Source organism: Erythrolamprus reginae, chromosome 1 (assembly GCF_031021105.1).
Source record: "Erythrolamprus reginae isolate rEryReg1 chromosome 1, rEryReg1.hap1, whole genome shotgun sequence".
In the NCBI taxonomy this organism is placed as follows: domain Eukaryota; kingdom Metazoa; phylum Chordata; class Lepidosauria; order Squamata; family Dipsadidae; genus Erythrolamprus; species Erythrolamprus reginae.
This window is the reverse complement of record NC_091950.1, coordinates 254,999,700-255,023,072: the sequence shown is the minus strand read 5'-3', so window position 1 is coordinate 255,023,072 and position 23,373 is coordinate 254,999,700. Positions and strand designations below refer to the sequence as shown.

The 23,373-nt window shown below is 37.5% G+C and overlaps 1 protein-coding gene across 1 annotated transcript in view; it reads right to left on the bottom strand.

Annotated features, from left to right (window-relative positions):
- The window catches only part of NBAS (NBAS subunit of NRZ tethering complex), a 194,249-nt gene that overhangs the window by 66,414 nt on the left and 104,462 nt on the right, over positions 1-23,373 (bottom strand). The window contains exons 33-40 of the mRNA XM_070732857.1: positions 21,793-21,906; positions 19,994-20,151; positions 19,308-19,412; positions 7,167-7,334; positions 6,746-6,859; positions 6,388-6,511; positions 2,562-2,638; positions 70-207 (exon numbers count right to left, since the gene is read on the bottom strand). Coding sequence (XP_070588958.1) covers positions 70-207; positions 2,562-2,638; positions 6,388-6,511; positions 6,746-6,859; positions 7,167-7,334; positions 19,308-19,412; positions 19,994-20,151; positions 21,793-21,906 — 998 coding nt within the window. The remainder of the gene's footprint in view (positions 1-69; positions 208-2,561; positions 2,639-6,387; positions 6,512-6,745; positions 6,860-7,166; positions 7,335-19,307; positions 19,413-19,993; positions 20,152-21,792; positions 21,907-23,373) is intronic.

Genomic DNA, 23,373 nt, shown 5'->3' with positions numbered 1-23,373 from the left:
GTTGGATTTACAGCTTAGTTTTAATGTGTATTTATAGAATATATATATATACAGTATATATAAACTAACCCTGTAAAGGGGGTGGCATTCATCCTTGAAACATGGTGCCAAGTGAGAGTAGATTTGTAGACTGTAGTAATAACTTGCCAGCTGGAGCGAGAGAGCAGAAGGAGACTGTTTTTCAAAGCACTTGTTGGCATCCACCACCTAGAAGAAGAGAATTAATGTAGCTAACACAAACCTGTATTAGCAAGCATATCATGTCTGTAATGACTGCTCTAGAATAATAATAATTGAAAGAGTATGGCATAAATAATATAAAACTTTACAATATAAAATAAATAAAATTATGTGTAAAGGGCCTTTCAATAATAATAATTATAATTAAAATAGTATGGCATAAATAATATAATTTTTATAATATAAAATAAATACAATTATGGTGTAAAGGGGCTGTGGGTGTTCCAATGATTATCAGCATACTGGCTACTACACAAAAAATCTTGGATGGCACTTATAAAATTTGCACGTTGACAAAACGTCAATTGGTCAATTACAAAGGCCATTTGGCTTGGATCTGCATGTATGTTACACAGAACTTCAGATGACTTGATGTTCTCCTGCCCCTACCCCCAAATATCTTTTCTTCTGCTTGACTGGAGGTCTACAGCCTCATTTGAATTTACTTCTAAGTTCTATTTATAATTATTATCTTTATTAAATTTATTCAAATATAAAATACAAGTTAAAATAAAGATAGTGGGGAAGGGAAAAGGGAGAGAAAATAAGTGTGAGATAAAGGGAAGAAAAGAAAAAAAGTACAGTGGTACCTCATGATATGAACCCCTCGTCATACGAACTTTTCAAGATACGAACCCAGGGTTCGGAATTTTTTTGCCTCTTCTTACAAACTTTTTTCACCTTACGAACCTGCCGCCGGCCGCTGGGATGCCCCACCTCCAGACTTGAGTTCCTCCCGTTTTTTCCCACCCTGTCCTGCCCCATTCTCCCCTCTGGATCTCCATGGGTTTCCTTCGTTTTTCTCCACTCTTTCCTGCCCCATTCTCCCCTCTGGATCTCCATGGGTTTCCTCCGTTTTTCTCCACTCTGTCCTCCCCCATTCTCCCCTCTGGATCTCCATGGGTTTCCTCCGTTTTTCTCCACCCTGTCCTGCCCCATTCTCCCCTCTGGATCTCCATGGGTTTCCTCCATTTTTCTCCACTCTGTCCTGCCCCATTCTCCCCTCTGGATCTCCATGGGTTTCCTCCGTTTTTCTCCACCCTGTCCTGCCCCATTCTCCCCTCTGGATCTCCATGGGTTTCCTCTGTTTTTCTCCACTCTGTCCTGCCCCATTCTCCCCTCTGGATCTCCATGGGTTTCCCTCCCCCCACTCCGTTCGCCTCAGCTTCGTCTGCCGGCAGCTTTTTTTTTTTAAAGCCTTAATGTTTTGGATTTTCCTAATCGGCTTGCACGCATTATTGGCTTTTCCATTGATTCCTATGGGAAACATTGTTTCATCTTACGAACTTTTCACCTTACGAACCTGGTCCTGGAACCAATAAAGTTCGTAAGATGAGGTATTACTGCATTAACTTCTAATTCTTTTTGGCACAGTACAATAAAAAATAATAACATTACAGCTTCAACTTTTTGCTTTGGGATACTTAATATGTATGAGACATTTCTATAACAACAAACTGATCTAATCAGCAAATCCCAACGTCAAACCTTTAGGTTTTTTTCTGCCTCAAGCGCAAAATCTAGAAGCAGTAGTATTTAAAAGTTCTTACAGCAGGAGGCAGCTGCAAATCCTAACTCTATTTTGCCTATCCTATAACATTGGGGGAAGTGGTGTGTGTGGAAATAGTCTGAAATAAGACAATAAAAAAACAATGATTTTGGAATTATTTGTAAGTGAGAACTCTGACCATCAGAAATGGTAGGGGAAGCTCAGAGTAGCCTGACTAGATGGGATTGGTCTGAGATGGGAATGTGACAATAAAATAAATAAATAATTCCCAGGCAAGGTATGTAGTGTTACACTTTATTTCTGTCTGCCTGGTATTCAGAAATTGCAGCTAATTAATTTACTGAATAAATGACTTGGTTTAGAAGGTTTAGTTGGTGTATATTTGCATATAATATTAGTCTACACAAAAGATCAACATTTTAGAGATGAAAAACAATAGTGTATGTCTGATAGCTTGTTCATGTGATTTTTTTTAAAAAATATCTTTTTAATGTTGTAGCATGACTTAGGATTTGGTTATCACTGATATGGTGGCTTGATTTTGTGGTTCAGTGTCAGTTGAATCAAGACTGGGGTACTGAAAAGGCTGGTGCACTAGACTGGAGAAGAAGTATTATTTCTTCCCCCCAGCAATCTCACATCAGATTATGTATTGAAATTTCTTCAGAACCGAATATAACAGAAGCTTGCTTTTTACTGAGCCAAAGCATACTGTATGTGCATCCTATAAAAGAAATTAAATTTGTATGTAATATAAGAAGCAAGTAAGAGATTACAGCAGCAAAGAAGCATTCCTCATCCATGAACATACCTGGGGTAGAGCAAGCAGGTAAGCAAGAGATAATGTCATGTCGTTTGGCAAAGCTTCGCTGGCCAACTGTAACAGGACTGCAATAGAAAAGGAGACATAAAAGTTCAAATGTTGACATCTCCAAGTTTTGAACATGTGAAGTTCTATATATATTTTTTCCATTTGGTTCCAGATATAAGGCTCAATTAATGTTAATCAATTCAGTAGCAATTAATATGTAATTAGACTGAGAATGTTTTGATTTATTTTCTAATCGGGGTGATAGGGCAGATGTTAAAACTGAAGAGTTGAAACATTTTTCAGGCTGGTTTACATTACCAAATCTGCTGGCTTTAAAAGTAAAGCAATGATATGAAAGTTGTGAACATTTAGAAAAGCAGGCAGCACAATCCCATGAAATACGCTGCTTCTCCCAGTCGGCACATCTGTATTTATCACTCTTTATGTAACACAAGACTCAACCATTAATCAAGCATTTATCATGGGAAAGAATGCAGCAAGCATGTTACCATTTTATAATCCATTACTGCAATGAAAGAGTTATGGAAATACCTGAAATTTATAATTCAGTACTCTAGCTGGTAAGTAACCCCAGAGGAAAGATACAAGTAGCACTGACAATGATTTCTGAGCAATACTGAAGTCACTTGCCTTTCTCCAAACCAGATTGCTGGGCAATCAAAATAAGTACAAGCCTATTCAAACTGGAATTGACATTCTAGGATTTCTGTCTGGGACTGGATATGGAATATTTTACAAAGGGAGCACATATTCTCCCCTAGCAACATGGACTTTCTCAAGGGCAGAGCCTTGTTTATAAAAATTTAAGCATCCTAATCACTTAATGTGTGTGCGCGTGCGCACATTTCTATGCTTGTATGTATGTATTACCGTACTTAATCAAATTTATATAGCTGCCCATCTCAACAATATTGTGATGTTCAAGAATAATATATATAATGTATAATAATACTATAATTATAATCTGTTGCACAGACACCCTGATGTTCAGACTGGATTTGACATTTTGGTTTACCACGAACCAGAGATGGGAAGATTGGTTCTTGATGGTGTTAAACATACTGTCATAGGATGTAAGCTGTTCCAAGTCAAGATGTATTTTGCAACTGACTGATAAAGATTATCTTGAGATTTGGACTTGATCTGTAACAACAGATCGTTATTTCTTTGTTTTCAATTGCTGTATATTTGTAACAGGTAAACAGTTTTTCTCCCAGTAGTTCTGGAGTGCCTAGCCCTGATATAAAGATTACGATGAAGATTGAGGAAAACTGTTATGGAACTTCAACTAGAAAAAACCCCAAGTGATTCTTTTTTCTTTCTTTCTATGTTTAGTTTAGTTTTACAGTTAGCAAATGTTCAGAATTGTCAAAAATACAGGGAAAGAATCTCACAAATAATGTCAAAAGAAAATTTTGAAAACCAGAGGAAAATTTTGGTGGATTTATGCTGTATATTTTAAAAGTCTCGGCATTTATTTTATTACATAGCAATATGTAATCATGGCAAGGATATATGTGAAGAACTTGCAAGGTCTACACACTACCTAAGCATTCATATCATTCAATACCATAAAACAGACTGTGTGGGTCAAAATAATTGATTTTTCTGCTTAATTCTGGTGACTATTGACTACTGTTTGGAAGTTAAATCCTGACTGGCTCAAGGTTGACTCAGCCTTCCATCCTTCCAAGGCCGGTAAAATAAGGACCCAGGTTGTTGGGAACAATATGCTGATTCTGCAAACCACTTAGAGAGGGTTGTAAAGCACTACAAAGCGGTATATAAATCTAAGGCCTAGTTCTAGTACTAACTGCTAAACAAGTGAATAAAATCTATTTAAAAGTCCTCCAAAAACAGAATCTGACTTCTACTAAAAGGAATTAATAAGATTCCATGCTAGACCCTCTTTTCAATGAAGTATCATACACATGCAGAGTTATTTGGTATCATATTCAGCAGTTTCCCTGGAAACTTTGAGAGTGATAGATTTTCTTAGGCCAACAATATCAAATAACATTTATCTACATTAAAACAAGCCAGTTATAAATGAGCAACCTTGTATGAATGCCCAAGTGGGAAGAAACATGTAAAAAAAAATTAATTAGTGTGATTTTTCATCATGTCATTCCCCTTTGGAGTAATCGATGTTAAACAAAGCATGAAAAAAGGAGTAAATAAATAAATTTAAAAAGGAAAGGAAATATAACTATAATTTAGACCACCATCATCCTTTGTATCTGTCCTTCCAAATACCCATGTTTCCATTATATAAATTTCTACACTGCCTATATGACTAAACCAACTCAACTGCTTTTGTTTCAATTGCCATTTTTTAATATTCAGTCCACATCCATTCAACATGCATTCATTCCTATCTTCTGCCGTTTTTCTTCTTCAGGAGTGCGTCCAAATTATGTTTACGTTACTCCTGACAACCAACTCTCACGTCTGTATAATTAAGAGAGCAAAAGCACATTCTTTTTTTGAAAAAAATAATTTATTAAGTTTCACATTTAAAAAAGACACAAGAAAGGAGGGGGATGGGTCAAAAGAGATAGAAGTGATAAACAGGTGGTTACATCATGGTTCTGTGGTTTATGAAAGATTGCAAATGATATGATTAGTTATATTTACAACATAGAATATATGCATCAAATATATATATTGTATATTAAGTAGCAGTTAGCTAATAATAAGTATTGCACCGTTATAATAGACCCAAAAACAAGAAAAAAAAGGAAATGAAATGAAAAAGTCGAGAAAGGATATAGAAGAGGGAAAAACAGATATAGAAAGAAAAAAGAGAAAAAAAGAAGGAGGGATAAAGAGAATCTGCACATTCGTAGACGTTTGTAGGGAGTGCAACATAATAGTAAGTTGAAGTAGTAGGTGTAGATGATACAGAGAGAAATATAAAAAGTTAGTATAAAAATAAATTCGATTAGGAGTGGTTGAAGAGGTGGAAAAAATTTATATTACATATTTAGAATCAGATTGATTATTGTCGATGTTTGGATTACTTATAATAGTATATAATGTTTTTGTTTAGAACGGTCAAAGATGAGGTGAGTTTACTAGTCATTAATAGGTAAATGATTGATATTTTTTTGCTGCTATCCACTGATACCACTTGTCCCATATTTTATAAAAATCAGATTCTTTTTTGTCTTCAATTTCCATAGTAATTTTGCTCATTTCGGCACATTCCATAATTTTGGTAATAACTGTTAGAATCGAGGGACAAAGACTCAAATTCATGTCCACCAATCAAATTACACTTCTAGAGCATTTGATTGACAGCTAAAAAAGATCAAATATTTGGGAATATGGATGACGTCAAATTATAGTACAATAAAAAAAGATAATTACGACTAATTACTTAAAGAGGTACAAATGATCTACTAAGATGGTCAAATTTGAAACTCTCCCTGATGGGGAAAATATTTGCGATTAAATCTAATATTTTACCAAGATTTTTATACCTGTTTCAAGTTGCGTCAATAAATTTGAACAAATCTTTCTTTGAAAATTTACACAGAGAAATCTGGAAATTTATCTGGTCAAAAAAAAAAAGGCCAGAATTAAATTAAAAAATCTCCAAGACCACAGAAATAGAGGCGGTCTAGGACTTCCCGATTTTCAACTATATCACCAAGCAGCAATTTTGACTATGTTAAAAAAATGGGTGATTCTTAAGAATACAAGATTCCTAAAACTTGAGGGTTTTGATTAATATATTAATAGAACATACTATATGTTCAGATACACACACACTGACTCACTCTCACACACAAAACATTACCTTCTGTAGCAGGAAACAGATCATGTCCCTCACTTTTAGTTTCTGCAAGCTTTCCTGTTCTTAACAATACTTCCGCAAAGCTTTCCAAACGAGCATGTTCATACATAGTATAAGTTATTTCATTCTGTAGAACAGGGGTTTAAAGCAGAGCAGCATATTTAAATATTTCAACTCCTAAAATATTTTAAATATTTCAACTCCTAAAATAATTATTATACTATAAATGCACGTAACATTCAATACATTAACTCTTCCCAATGCTAACTGTATAAGATCTCACCTATCATCTAGCTCCAGAACATAGTGTAAATCAGGTTATTCGGAGCATTTAAAATGTACTAGTAGGCTTTAAACTTACATCTGAGAGATATGGATTGTCAATCAGAGTTTCGTAAAATGGATGACATCCTTGTTTTTCAATTGTTGCATTTGTTCCAGAGGTGTTTTTTAATACATCTCCAAATTCTTGACCCTTTCAGAAACAGAAGGAAAGCCATTATTGAAATCACATTAGATGTTAAGATATCATACGATACCAGGACTTACAGTATATTTTAATTCTCCATTTCACTTCAGCAATAAAGTTAAGGGAAAATCTGAACAGCTGCACACAAAGATGAAAATGCATGCTACAGGACTCTGAGGTACATAATATTTCGGTGTATTTTCTGTTGTCCTATGAAAGCCCATAACAAAATCCCCTATGGAACACAAAACAATAATACACTTAACAAACCAAAGCATAACAACCAGAAAACTAACATATGGTTTCTTCTTACATGCAATGGTCGAAGGTAAGCTATTGACTTCTTCCACCATTGTCGATCACTGACAGCATGCAACATAGCCTTCGTGGTCAGAGTTGTGTTAGAAAGGACCTTCATGGTTTTAGCTGTGGTCCATTGCAGGAGATCAGCAGACTGACTAGAGGAAAAGCTGTTATCAGCCTGTGAATTTATGCACACAACACACAAGCATTAAATGCTATCTGCCAAAGAAAACATTTTTTTAAAAATCAAGACATGCAAAATAATAATAATAATAATAATAATAATAATAATAATAATAATAATAATAATATCATAAAGCATCTTCCAAAGGTTAGCCAATTTCACATTTCCTCCAAGTGCCATGTGAATATGGGATAACAAGAGCTCATTTCATTCTTGGTTCTAAATGCATACTTTCATACAGTAGTGCAATTTTCAACATGAACAAAACAGTTTTGTGATTACACTTTATTTAACTATAACATTTCAAAATGTGTTTTAGAAACTTACATTAATTAGCTATTGATGAAAAGCCTGTTAATGAAACTTGACAACTGATAAAAAATATTTTTGCTTTATTCCAAATGTTTGGAAGGAAGAGTTTGAATAATTATACATTACAAAATTAGAAGCATTTCAGTCTCATTAAGATTATTGTGGTTGACATTACAAACTTCAAATAGACACAACAGTAAACAAATAAACAAAGCTTTGTTGAAAGTTGTAAAAGAAAAAGTGCCTTTTTAAAATAAGCATGGTATCTCCACATAGTAGAACAGCTTGTTTAGTAAGTTTAGCGTAGTATAGAATCAATTATTGAGTCTTAGAAGGAAGGCTGATCATAATAGTGCCTATTAATATCCATAAAGCATTTTTTTCTGAATATACATTTTCGTTAAAATGTGTTCCTTTCTAGAACATTTTAATAAAAATGAAAAACTATATCACCTGTAAGTATACACTTAGGGAAGCATGAAAACCACAAAAAAATGGATTTCTCAACTGATTGCACATCCAACATTGTCTTTCATATCTTTATTCTGTCACAGAATACCTGATTTAATTTAATCATGTAAGATTGAGAATATCCTATATGTCAACCCTGGAGCCATCGTTGAGCACCTTCAAGGTTGCCACAGTGAAGCTGGCTGAAGCTGGGGGAAAGGGAGGGGGGAGTAGAGATAGTTGAGGGGAATATGTAGCCAAAATAACATTCTTTCTTGTGGGAAGCAAGGACACTCTCACCAGCAGCACAAGGGGCGTGGATAGGAGGCATCTGGGATGGGGGGAGAGACCTGATTGGGACATGTGATGGATGTGTGTGTTGAGGGGGGGAAACTTTGGATTTGAACTGGGTGGGGAAAATCCGGGGGGACTTCAGATTTGGATGTTCACCAGCTGTGCCAATATGACATGCCTGATCTATACTTTGAGGAACGGCCTTGGAGTTTTGATTTCCTTTGGGCTGTTACTTGGAACCCTGACACTATGTGGATTTTTTTTTTAAAGTCACACATCTCATTTGAGATCATGATACTGTATATGTACCTATATATTTGGAAGGGAAGCTAGATGCCCTCTAGGGATCTGCCTGATTTATAACAAGATTTTAGTTAGATTTATCCTGTAAGATTAAAAGGCTATGTGCATTTGAAATACCCAGGACTGGAAATGTTAAAACTGAATAAGACTGGGCTTCTTTTGGGACTGGCATGCAATTTTTTTTTTTTTTTTGGGGGGGGGTGTCTCCTTGGACTCACACCTCCTGCTCAAACAGTAGGCGGCAGCTGTGGCCAGGGAAACCTTTGCACAAATTGTTCTTATATGTTAATTATGACCTTAGACCTGGATGTCCTTTGGATAATTACTCATGCTTTGGACCCTCTTTCATGAATTATTCCAATTCATGTGTTATATATATTGCTCTTGAAGACCATCCGAGCTTCATCTGAGAAAGGTAGCTATTGGCACGCACAGCATGGCCATGTAAACCCTCTACTTCACGAGCAGCCTCATTATGCAATTCAAGGTGTTGGTAGTTATGCATAAAGCCCTCTGTGATCTAGGATAGGATCTAGTTATCTGAGGGAAAACTATTTTCCATAATCTCTGTATGATAAGAGAGAATTGACCTCCCATGGGAGAGCTGGGGTGGTGCAGTGGTTAGAGCATAGCACTGCAGGCTACTTCAGCTAACTGCTAGTTGTAGTTCATCAATTCTAATCTCACCATCAGCTCAAGGTTGACTCAGTCTTCTATCCTTCTGAAGCGGATAAACTGAGGACCCAGATTGTTGGGGGCAATATGCTGATTAGAAACTGCTTAGAGAGAGCTGTGAAGCAGGTTATAAGTCTAAATGCTATTGTTATTGAATAATGTCATCTTTTTTTTTTTTAAATATACTTTATTTATTTACAAATATAATTAAAAACAGGGAAAAGGGGATAGGGGGAAGGGGGACAGATCGAAGGGTTGGAGGTGGGGTATAGTAGGGAGGGGAGGGAGAATTCAAATACAAAGCATTTGTGATAGAATTGTAATACATATGAGTTGCAATACACAAGTACCTTAAAGGAAATATAATAATTCTTATTTTCTTAATCTTAGTATGTATATAGGTTTATAACTCAAATATCGTATTTCTTAGTATATATAGGCATTAAAGTTCTAGCGGTGAAAAGAAAGAGGAAAGAAAAGAAAAGAAAGAGAGAGAAAGAAGAATCTGCATTTAGTGCAGACGTTTTTATGGACGACTTTTGTTTAGTTGTAGTGTGGGGAGTATAGAGATAATATAATGGGTGTATATAAAGGTTAGTTATTCTAAAGGTAGTTAATAAGTTTATAATGTATATTGGGTTGGTTAGAAGACAGATAAAAAGAGATTTAATATATTTTCTTGTTGCAAATTTAATTAGTTTTTGGTGCTTCTTTTCTAATTTATTTTAATATTAATTTGAGTGTTAAAAGGTACTTTTTGGTGTGATAGAGTATGAATTTTACAGTAAGAGTTTATTGTATTTTTTCTGAGAAACCCATTTATACCAGTTTTCCCATGTTTCGTAGTATTCTGAATCTTTTTTATTTTGTGCTTCCATTGCTATTTTAGAAATTTCAGCGCATTCATTGATTTTCGTAATTATTGTAAAGAGAGATGGTACTTGATCCGATTTCCAAAGGGAGGCATATAATATTCTGGCTGCGGTTATAATTTGTAGTATAAGATATTTTTGTGTCTTGGTAAGGTTTTGTCTAAATATACCTAAAAGGTAAAGCTCCGGTTTGAGTGGTAATTTGATTGACATGACTTGGTCGATTAAGGTTTGAATTGTTGTCCAATATTTTTGTGCAATTGGGCATGTCCACCATGTGTGGTAGTAAGTTCCAGGTTTGGTTTTGCACTTCCAGCAGGTCGGTGAGAAGTTGGGAAACATTTTGGATATTCTTGTTGGGGGCAGATGCCAACGGTAAAACATTTTAATTTGGTTCTCCTTGTAAGACATTGCCATTGTCATTTTATAATTTGATGTCCATGTTTTCTCCCACTCTATTAGGTTAATCGTATATCCAAAATTCTGAGCCCAGGCTATCATACAACATTTCACTTGCTCTTCGGGATTTTCTTGAATTAGTAAGTAGTTGTACAGTTTTGAGATCATTTTTGTAGAGGGGCCAAAAAGAATCGTGTCTATTACATTATTATTTTGAAATCCAAATTGTTTTTTGTGTTGCTCATATTTTAATTTAATTTGTAAATATGTTAACCAGTCTATATTAATTCCTTGATCGTTCAGTTGTTGTTTAGGAATAAGAGCATCTGATTTGTCGAGTAATTGTTGGTATCTCAGAATTTTAGAATGCGAGAAAAGATTGGGAAAAATTAGTATTTCATTGGGGGATATCCATTTTGGTATTGAGGTATAATAATTTTTTTTAATAGTAAACCAAATTGTTATTAGTGTTTTGCGTAGGTAATGATTTTTGAAGTATTTAGGTATTTTGTGGTAATCTGCTGTCAAGAAAGTATGCCACCCAGCAAGAAGATCGAAGCCTTCCAGAGTTAGGAGTCTTGTATTTTGGAGAGTAATCCAATTTTTTATCATGGTTAAGATGGTAGCTTGATAATACATATAAAAATCTGGAAGTCCAAGTCCGCCCCTGGATCTAAGGTCTTGAAGGTTTTTCAATTTTATTCTGGCCTTCTTCTTGGTCCAAATAAACTTCTTTATTTGTTTGTGAAGAGTATTGAAAAAAGTTTTATTCAAATTTATTGGAGCAACTTGGAATAAATAAAGAAACCTTGGAAGAATGTTTGATTTTATAGCAGATATTTTCCCCATAATAGATAGGTTTAATTTCGACCATCTATTAAGATCTTGTTGTATTTCTTTAATTAATCGTTCGTAATTGTCCTTTTTGATCGTAGCATAATTCGAGGTCATCCAAATTCCTAAGTATTTAATTTTTTTTGTGGTCTTTATTTTAATTAATTCTTCCAAGGTAAGTATCTCTTTTGGTATCATATTTTTTGTCAAAATTTGAGTTTTATTTTTATTAATTTGTAGGCCAGATATTTCACCAAATTTGTAAATTTCGTCAAGTAGAATGGGTGCTGTTCGAATCGGATCTTGTAGGATGAATACAATGTCATCCGCAAAGGCCTGCAATTTGTAATGTTCTTTTTTAATCATAATACCGTGAATTTGTGGATTATTTCTTATAGTTTTAAGAAAGGTCTCGATGGCCAGAATAAAAATAAGTGGAGACAGAGGGCATCCTTGACGTACACCTTTAGTTATAGTAATTGTATTGGTAATATCATTGTTAAAGAGAATTTTGACCGATTGGATAGAATAAATAGTTTTGATTAGGTTGAGAAATTTGGAGCCGAAATTCATGTATTCAATTTGATTTATAAGGTAGTGCCATTGAAGACTGTCAAAAGCTTTTTTAAGATCCATAAATACAAGTGCAGTTGTTTTATCATAGTTTTTGTCATAGTATTCCAAGACATTTAGTATAGTTCTTGTATTTGTGGAAATGTTTCTTCCCGGAAGGAATCCGTTTTGGTCAGGGTGGATAATTTTGTTTAATATATTTTTTAGTCTGTCCGCAATTATTGATGCAAATATTTTATAGTCAGTATTAAGTAATGCAATCGGTCTGTAATTCTCCAAATGATGTCTATTTTCAATGTCTTTAGGAATAAGGGTTATATAGGATTCAAACCAGGACGTGGGCAGTTTTGCATGTGAGAGCGCATTGTTATAGATGTCTAAGAGTATGGGTACCATTATATCAATATGATATTTATAAAATTCAGACGGGATTCCGTCTGGTCCTGGAGTTTTATTGTTTTTTTGTTTGTTTATTGCAGCCTCAATATTCAAAATAGAAATTGGTTTGTTTAGAAGGGTTCTTTGGTCGTCTGTTATCATAGTTGTTTGTTCGTTTGTTTGTAAATATTTCAATATTAAATCGGCATCCAAATTTGAAACTTGATAGAATTGCTGATAAAAATTTTGGATGATTTGTTTTTTATCAGAATTGGTCGTTTTCAATTGTCCAGAGGGGTCAACTAAAGCATCTATGTTTCTGTCCAATTTTTGGTGGGCTAATTTGAGAGAAAGCCAACGTCCTGGTTTATTGGCCGATTCAAAGTATGTTTGTTTCGCATTTTTAATTTTTTGAGTGATGTGTTGTTGTGTTATTAAATTTATTTCATGTTTGATCATATTTATTTCTAATAGGATTATGTTATTTTTGGGATCCTTGCAAAGTAGTTTTTCTGCTTCTTGGAGAGATATGTTTAGTTTATGAAGTTGCGCATATTTTTCTTTGTTTTTGTTTGCTGTATATGAAATGTAGATACCGCGTATGTATGCTTTAGTAGCGTCCCACGCTATTTTGTTGGGTATCTCGCCATTGAAGTTAATTTGGATGAAGGGGGGGATATCATTCTGTATTTTATGTTGGAATTGTTTTTGATTTATCACTGTTGAGTACATCGACCATCTATGCGGAATGTTGTAGGTATTGTCTCTTATTGTGAGTAGGAGGGGATTGTGGTCTGCCCAAGTTGCATTGAGTATTTGGACATCAATTATTTGATTTATGATTTCTATATTAGACCAAGCCATGTCAATACGTGAGCAGGTTCGATGGGGGGGAGAAAAAAAGGTATATTGTATAGATTTAGGGTAAAAGTATCTCCAAATGTCTTTTAAGGCATATTCATAAATTATTTGTTTAAGTGTGGAGGGAATAATATTACGAGTACGGCATTTGGAGTTACCTTTATAATCTTTATTTACATCGACTATTGCGTTAAAATCTCCAATTATTACAAAATTGTTTAGATCTAATTCTAATATTTTTTTATGTAAATTTTTAAAATAGGAAGATTGTCTAACAGATGGTGCATATATTGATATTATATTTATTGTTCTTTTATTTTGTAAAGTTATTTGAACAATTAGTAATTGGCCATTTTCGTCAGTATGTATTAATGTTGGAGAATAAATTTTTTTAACATATAGAACTATGCCTCTCTTTTTTTCGAAAGCGGAAGCACAAAAGAATTCAAATTCAGATTTAATTTTAAGGTTGGGAATAGCTAAAAGAGTAGTATCTTCATTTTTAATGTGGGTTTCTTGTAATGAGATTACATCATAGTTGTTTTCAAATAGTTTATGAAATATTTTTTGTCTCTTTTTATATGAGTTCAGACCATTTATGTTTGTTGAGAATACAGTGATCCCCCGGGTATCGCGACCCCGATCATTGCGAAACGGCTATATCGCGAGTTTTCAACCCGAAAGTAACACCATCTGCACGCATGCGTAGATGGTGGAGTTTGCGTTCCGGCAGATCAGCTGCTGGGCGGCCGAAGGAACGTTCCCTGGGTCTTCCCGCCGGCATGGGGGGCTTCCTAGCACCCCCCAAACCCGGGTTGGGGGCTGGGGGGGGGTGCTAGGAAGCTCCCCATGATGGCGGAGACCTGTTAAAACACTCGCGCGGCTTCCAAACCGAGTCCTGAAGCCAAGCGCCAAAGGCGAACTTCTGCGCTTGGCTTCAGGACTCGGTTTGGAAGCCGCGCGAGTGTTTTAACAGGTCTCCGCCATCATGGGGAGCTTCCTAGCACCCCCCCCGAGCCCCCAACCCGGGTTTGGGGGGTGCTAGGAAGCTCCCATTGTTGGCGGAGACCTTTTAAAACACTCGCGCGGCTTCCAAACCGAGTCCTGAAGCCAAGCGCCAAAGGCGAACTTCTGCGCTTGGCTTCAGGACTCGGTTTGGAAGCCGCGCGAGTGTTTTAAAAGGTCTCCGCCAACAATGGGAGCTTCCTAGCACCCCCCAAACCCGGGTTGGGGGCTCGGGGGTGTGCTAGCGAGCCTCCCATGTCGGCGGGGATGTTTTAAAACACCCGCGCGACTTTCCAATGAGTCCCGAAGACAACGCGTTTGTCTTCGGGACTCATTGGAAAGTCGCGCGAGTGTTTTAAAAGGTCTCCGCCAACAATGGGAGCTTCCTAGCACCCCCCAAACCCGGGTTGGGGGCTCGGGGGGGGTGCTAGGAAGCTCCCCATGATGGCGGAGACCTGTTAAAACACTCGCGCGGCTTCCAAACCGAGTCCTGAAGCCAAGCGCAGTTCGCCTTTGGCGCTTGGCTTCAGGACTCGGTTTGGAAGCCGCGCGAGTGTTTTAACAGGTCTCCGCCATCATGGGGAGCTTCCTAGCACCCCCCCCCGAGCCCCCAACCCGGGTTTGGGGGGTGCTAGGAAGCTCCCATTGTTGGCGGAGACCTTTTAAAACACTCGCGCGGCTTCCAAACCGAGTCCTGAAGCCAAGCGCCAAAGGCGAACTCCTGCGCTTGGCTTCAGGACTCGGTTTGGAAGCCGCGCGAGTGTTTTAAAAGGTCTCCGCCAACAATGGGAGCTTCCTAGCACCCCCCAAACCCGGGTTGGGGGCTCGGGGGTGTGCTAGCGAGCCTCCCATGTCGGCGGGGATGTTTTAAAACACCCGCGCGACTTTCCAATGAGTCCCGAAGACAACGCGTTTGTCTTCGGGACTCATTGGAAAGTCGCGCGAGTGTTTTAAAAGGTCTCCGCCAACAATGGGAGCTTCCTAGCACCCCCCAAACCCGGGTTGGGGGCTCGGGGGGGGTGCTAGGAAGCTCCCCATGATGGCGGAGACCTGTTAAAACACTCGCGCGGCTTCCAAACCGAGTCCTGAAGCCAAGCGCAGAAGTTCGCCTTTGGCGCTTGGCTTCAGGACTCGGTTTGGAAGCCGCGTGAGTGTTTTAACAGGTCTCCGCCATCATGGGGAGCTTCCTAGCACCCCCCCCGAGCCCCCAACCCGGGTTTGGGGGGTGCTAGGAAGCTCCCATTGTTGGCGGAGACCTTTTAAAACACTCGCGCGGCTTCCAAACCGAGTCCTGAAGCCAAGCGCCAAAGGCGAACTTCTGCGCTTGGCTTCAGGACTCGGTTTGGAAGCCGCGCGAGTGTTTTAAAAGGTCTCCGCCAACAATGGGAGCTTCCTAGCACCCCCCAAACCCGGGTTGGGGGCTCGGGGGTGTGCTAGCGAGCCTCCCATGTCGGCGGGGATGTTTTAAAACACCCGCGCAACTTTCCAATGAGTCCCGAAGACAACGCGTTTGTCTTCGGGACTCATTGGAAAGTCGCGCGGGTGTTTTAAAACATCCCCGCCGACATGGGAGGCTCGCTAGCACACCCCCGAACCCCCAACCCGGGTTTGGGGGTGTGCTAGCGAGCCCCTCATGTCGGCAGGGATGTTTTAAAACACCCGCGCCGCCCCCAATCTTAGGCTCCTCGCTAGCGCTGCGGAAGTAAAAACACCCTCTGCACATGCGCAGATGGTGTTTTTACTTCCGCAGCGCTACTTCGTGAAAACCCGCTCGTTGCGGGGGGTCCTGGAACGGAACCCTCGCAAAGAGCGGGGGATCACTGTAGTGTGATTTGAGGTTGTTTATTGTTGCGGTGAATAATGTCATCTTATAGGACCCAGGAAGTATGCCTTGCTCTTTGGAACAATGTCTTCCCCACCAAGATTAGTCTCCCCAACTCCTCTAACATCATTCCAAAGAGCCTTTTAAACATTACTTTTCTCATTTAAATATCATATACAGATCTGGATTGTAATGGAATCAGATAGCTTTATTAACTATTTTTTAAAAAATTAAACCTGATTTCTTGCTTTGTCAGATTACATGGTTGTTACATCTAGATTACACAGTTGTTACAGAGAAAGAGAGCGCGGGAGAGAGAATATTGTTGAGTCAAGATATTATCTTTTAACCATATTTCTAACTGCTTTGCAAAACATATTTTAATTATAGCTCCCAGAAACCTTGATTAAAAATTTCAAACCTATTGTTACTTAAAGTCGACCCACTGAAATATGTGATGATAATTATGATAAGTAGGAACAACTGAAAATCCATAGCTGATGACACCTATTATCTAGTTGTTTACTGGTTTAACTGATTTTATTTCTGTGAAATCATGTAAAGTTCATTTTTAATTTTTTTAAAGAAAATCAACAATTAAAAATAAGTTTTTCTCTGAACCACTTACGATGAGTTTTACACCTACACCTTTTCTTCCAGCTTCCACTCAATATGGTTCAAATGAATCTGGGTTTATTGCATGTAACACTCTCTATAAGAATCAGAACTACAGTACTAACGATCAAATGGGTGGTAGATAAGAGTCAATGGGATTCAATTTAGTGTGTCAAATTTTTCAGCTTTCAATTTCCAAACATTACGAGTGCTCAAATGTTGTGACATACCTTGGGGATTATAAAAATATTTTGGTTATTTTAATATAATTTAAATGTGCTTGGTAAGTATCTACATAAATATCATAACTTTTTAATATTTTGTTTGTTTCATATTTGGTGGTCCATTATTGGGGAGCAAAAAGTTTTGCTGGTCAGAAGCCACATTTGCTGTTCAAAATGTTAATGGAGTCAGAAAAGGAAACTGCATTCAATTTATTTTAAATTTAATATAATATAATTTAAATGCAATAAATATGATTCTTTATTGTGTATTTCATTTTCAGTATAAAATTGGTAGTAACTGTACCCAAGATTTTATAGGAATTTATTTGAAGCTGGGTGTTACAGGTGGCTTTGGGGTTACAAGCTGTGTATTCCTACTATGTATTATATTAATTGCAACAGAATCTATACAGAAAATAAGTGGTCCTTTCTGTATGTATTTCAAGAAACATTTAAAAATACAAATGGGTATTTAAAGACAGCAACTATGTTCTACACCTCCTATGCCCAATAATTCCATTTCCATACAACAAAATGTAACTGAACAGATAAATTAAAAATCCTTGCTTATTTTTTTTAAGAGATGTAAGTATTAAGTACAGATAAATTAAAAATCCTTGCTTATTTTTTTTAAGAGATGTAAGTATTAAGTAGATTAAAAATGAAGTTGCCTCCTTCACTTCATATTAATTTTTGCACCTCAATTATTACCTTTAGCATTAACAAACAATAAACACCAACTTATACTTAAGCATTATGTTTTAATCACTTAATGCTCTAAAACATTGCTTCTTGGTTTTTGTCAAGTATCTTTTCAATACATTACAGTAATAGCATAAATTGTTTAACGGTATGTCAGCAGAGGCAATTCAAGAGGAAAATTGTTTTCTTTTTCTGCAGATTCTTAAAAGACCTTTTCAGATCAAATATGCACCAATTTCTACCCCCTGCCTCCCTGCCAGGTTTGATCAAGCTGAGAAGTTAAGCTAAGGCATCAGAAGATGTTTAATTTACCACCAGGCCAATCAAGAAGACTTACTTCTTTGAGACCAATCTTTATTGCTATTTCCATGGAAGGAGAGACATCAACTATGGTTCAAGAATTAACTGATCAGTATTGACCTCCTGGCAAAACCAACTATCTAGTGACCAAGTCAACAACATTTTCCAAGTGAACTTAAATTCATCACTTAGGGTTGTAGGGTGCTGTAGGGTTTCCTGCTCAGGCAGGGGGTTGGACTCGATGACCTAACGGTCCCTTTCAACTCTATTAATAAATAAAAATAAATAAACTTAGCTGAGATGAGGAACTAGCTTATCTAACAAATGAGACAGAATCTTCTAGCACTACTGGTCCTCATGCCACTCCTTAACCAAGATCCTGCAGCATCTATGTAGCTGCCTCCTTACCTAAAAAAAATTGTGAAATGACTTAAGGCTTAAGTGACTAACTCAAAGAGGGTAGATATTAATGGATACTTGGCATGATGTTTTGTAGCTTTAAAGCCAATCAGTTACTGTATTATTAGATAGCAACTTCTGGCCTGGGAACTACTGATTTCTATCTTGCCTACTTGAACCCTTCTATTACATTTCTTTTCTATTTCCTATCACACCTTGCCCTCCAAATTTAGTTTGAGAAACTGGAGTAGGTTGCCACATCTCCTTCCATTTCTAATTATTTCTTCTTAAAAAGTCCCATGTCTTTATTCTTTCCACTTTCTACTTGAGGCAGATTCCCTTTCCATTTCTTCCTCATTAAAAACTAACACACTCACATACAAACACACACACTTTTCCATTTGCCTCTTCTGAATAGAGGCAGCAAAAAAGGTGAGAGTGTACATCTATTTCATGCTCTCTCATTTCAAAATATCCCTTTCATTTTCAGATGAAAATGAATTTTACTTTGGTTCTGTAATTTTCTTACTCCTCCCTTCAAGTCATATGCCCAATCCCTTAGATAGAAACAAATAAGAAATCCATAATGAACTCCCAAAGTGTTCTTTTTTGTTTGTTTGTTTGTTTGATAGATATGCTGCTTGTATTGTAATACCTTGGTCTTATTGATTGGCTCAGTACAATTATATTACGTTATACAAACTGCATGGCATTTAAGCAATGGAAGTTTTCAGAGCCAGGCTTTGAACATATAGAAAAGCTAAGAGAAGAAAACTCAAGAAGCAAAGTGAGTCAAAGTCAAGCTGACAAGTATGAAGAAGTGAGAGATTATGCACATAAGAAAAAAGAAAGAAATTAAATGCTATTTTTGAGAAACTAATGTTAATTCTGAAGGAAATAAAAACGGGGGGACGGGGGACGATGACAGTATTATATATTAAAAAATTACCTCTGAAGGACACTCTAATTTTATTCCAACTGGTGATCGGGAAATATTTACATTTTCTCCCTTTTCAGAAGGTCGTATTTTGTAGTTGACTGTGTTATAAAGAACCTGAAAATAAAATTATACATTTTGTTAAAGTACCCATTGGTGAAATTTAAAAAAATATTTCAGGCCAAATCAAGACTGAATGCGGCAGTGGCCATTTTGCACCCCTCCCCTCAAAAATAATTTAAATTTTTTTCCAGATGAAAGCATACCCTGATTTACAATGTAAATCATACAAATCAAATCAAATCAAATCAAATCAAATAAACAAACAAACAAACAAACAAACAAATGTAATACAGTGCCAACTAGTTTAAAAATCAGAATCTATGCCTTCTATGTAATCATTTTAAAATAATGGGGGGAGTGGGGAAAAGCCTGTGTTATATAATCTATGTATTCTATGCATATCATAAGAAGCAATGCATGTAAGTAAAAAAAAGAAAGAATGTGAAAAAGAAACTGTACAAGAAGCAAGAATTTTACAGGTGATTACATTAACTTAGAAAGAACATAAATACATATTTGGCTGCAGAATAATAAGAAACAAGCAATCGTCCAGTACCATACTCCACCAGCATAAAGTTGAAACTTGTTATTGTTTAGTCAGGCAGTAAATAGGGATTTACAAAATTGCAACATACCTCGGTCTGTAGAATATTGCTTGCTGCCAATAGCATTTCTATGGCACTTGGGGGACAGTGCGTCAAACCATAGGCCAGGAGCTGCTGCCGAACTGCCATGTCTTGATATCCTTCTGATTGTCCTAACTGGCTACAAACCTCCCAGCTTTTAGAATATCCTATCACGTATATTACAAAAAGGAACACAGAAAGGAAATGCATAATGTATTAATTATATTTTTCACTCATCATTCCATGCTTAATCAATTCCTCCTATACAGTATTATTAATTTATTTATTAAATCTATATGCTGCCCATCTTTCTGTCCCATGAGATGTACCAGACAACTCTATCTCATCACAATATGCCTTCTTTCACTCAATGTATGAATGCTGTTTCCCATTTTTTTTTAAAAAAAGACAATAAATGGTTTTAAGGCTTCTGCATTAGAAAACAAGAATCTTCCAGATTAGAAGGATGTCATAGCATATTATCTTCAGATACCTCCGAAATAATAAATAATAGGCACTAATCAAGTTTCAGGAAAAAAGCCACATAGTATTTTATACAATTTAGATTCTAGAAAATTCCAAATACAGTGGAACCCCGACATAAGAGCTGCTCTACTTAAGAGCAACTCGAGATAAGAGCTGGGAGGGGAGAGATATTTTTGTTCTACTTACAAGCCCAAATTCGAGATACAAGCGCCAAGGAGCTGTCTCCTGAAGCCAAACGCTAACTTCCGCGTTCGGCTTCAGGAGACAGCTGCGAAGCGGCGTGCGTGTTTTAAAAGGTTGCAGCCGGCCTGGGGGGCTCGGGGGGGGGGGGGGCTTGCAGCTTTCTTTCTTGCTCTTTTTCTTTCTCTCTTTTACCTTCCCTTCTATTTCTTCTTTTCTTTCTCCTTCCCACCTTCTTCCCTCCCTCCCTCCCTCCCTTCACTCATTCATCTCTTACTCTCTCCTTTCATAAGTTTCCTTGCTTCCTTCCTCTGTTCCTGTCCCTTCCCCCTTTCTTTCTTTCTTTCTTTCTTTCTTGCTCTTTTTCTTTCTCTCTTTTACCTTCCCTTCCTCTATTTCTTCTTTTCTTTCTCCTTCCCACCTTCTTCCCTCCCTCCCTTCACTCATTCCTCTCTTACTCTCCCCTTTCATAAGTTTCCTTGCTTCCTTCCTCTGTTCCTGTCCCTTCCCCCTTTCTTTCTTTCTTTCTTTCTTTCTTGCTCTTTTTCTTTCTCTCTTTTACCTTCCATTCCTCTATTTCTTCTTTTCTTTCTCCTTCCCACCTTCTTCCCTCCCTCCCTCCCTTCACTCATTCCTCTCTTACTCTCCCCTTTCATAAGTTTCCTTGTTTCCTTCCTCTGTTCCTGTCCCTTCCCTCTTTCCTTCCTTCCTTCCCACCCTCCGTCCATTCATTCACCCATTCCTCTCTTGATCGCTTAAAGCCGGTCCCTGGTGCAAAAAGGGTTGGGGACCTCTGTCCTACAGGACTGGGTGGCAGAGAAGTTGAACATATGTAAATTTAAAAGTTTAAGAAAGTTTACAAGTTAAGTGAAAGAAACTTCATTATTCATTTATATGTACATGTACATTTCTTCATTAAAAACATGTCTTTCTGCATAATTTAGACTAACTTTGTGAGTTTTTTGAGGGCTGGAACCAATTAAAATTATTTACATTAATTCCTATGGGGAAAAGTCGTTCGAGATAAGAGCTGCTCGACTTAAGAGCCCAGGTCCGGAACGAATTAAACTCGTATCTCGAGGTACCACTGTATCGTTTTTATCACCATTTTTACCTATGTATGGGGTGCAGATATACTCTACCTGAAGCCATAAGTTCCTGACAGTGCATATTTGCAGCTTTGTAATCATGATATTTGAGTGCTTGTTCCACTAAAAGTATCAAAACCTGTCCTTTTCTCTCCATTTGGTCATCACCTACGAAACAATATATATATATTTATATTCTTAGTAGCTTGCCTCAAAATAATTAAAAATGGAATAGAGAGCTACAAAAATAATTGGTTAATGGTATACAAGAATGCAGCCATAGGTTTCTTGAATATAACATAAAAAAATTATACAGTATAACAAAAATAGGCATGTCTTGATAATATTATCAGGTGGGTATTGAAATGTCTACCAATAAACAACCAAGCTCAGAGAGCAGTGGCGGGTTGCTACTGGTTCGCACCAGTTTGGGCGAAACGTTGGTGGACATTTGGCCAAGGTCACCGAACTGGTAGTGATGGTCAGCTGGCCAAACCCCTGAACCAGTCCCCCAGTCACTGCTCACTCACCCCACACGCTGTGGCAATCACCTCCATGTTTTTGCTCCTGCACATCCCATTGTCTTATAAGTCCGATAGGATGAACATGCATGAAAAAATATGGCGGTGATGGCAGCACTGTGGAAAGAATGTGAAGGAAGGCAGACGGTAACACGTGTGAGCAAATACACACACTATGAGGTGTGTGCGCCGTGAGGCATGTGCGACTGTGCATGTTTGCACTGTGATACAAGGCCAAGAAGGAGAAGACTTGGCTAAATTTTGGAAGAACTTTGCCCAAAACATCTTGTATATTCGGAGGCTAGCCTACACCTCTCCCAACAATGAGTTTTGCGGCAATCTAAGAAAACGTCTTCCAGCTCTTCAAGATTGGCTTTAAGAGCATCAAGAAGTTGAGAGCAAAAGTAGCAGCAGTGTGGGTGACAGGAGATGATGATGATGATGATGATGATGATGATGATAATGATGATGATGATTATTATTATGTCAGTACAACACAACAAACGAGATCACTATGCTGGATTTTGTATTTCATCACCAGTCGGGTGCTTCCCAAGCACCTAGGACTGTGTGATGTAGCGGCGAATTATGTTTGCCGATCCCAGTAAAGCGGCCTTTTGCAATTGACAGATGGAGATTTTGTCAATTCCGATGGTTTTCAAATGTCTGCTGAGATCCTTTGGTACTGCGCCCAGCGTGCCAAGTACCACTGGGACCGCTTTCATTGGCTTATGCCAGAGTCGTTGCAGCTCGATTTTTAGATCTTCGTATTTCGCAAATTTCTCTAGCTGCTTCTCCTCAATTCTGCTGTCCCCTGGGATTGCGATGTCGATGATCCATACTTTCTTTTTCTCCACGATCACAATGTCTGGTGTGTTATGCTTCAGAATTCAGTCAGTCTGAAGTCGGAAGTCCCACAGTAGTTTTGCTTGCTCATTTTCGACCACTTTTTTGGGCTTATAATCCCACCAGTTCTTTGCCACTGGTAAATGGTAGTTCCGGCACAAGTTCCAGTGGATGATGATGTTGATGATGATGATGATGATTATTATTATTATTATTTATTAGATTTGTATGCCGCCCCTCTCCGAAGACTCGGGGCAGATGTGTGTGT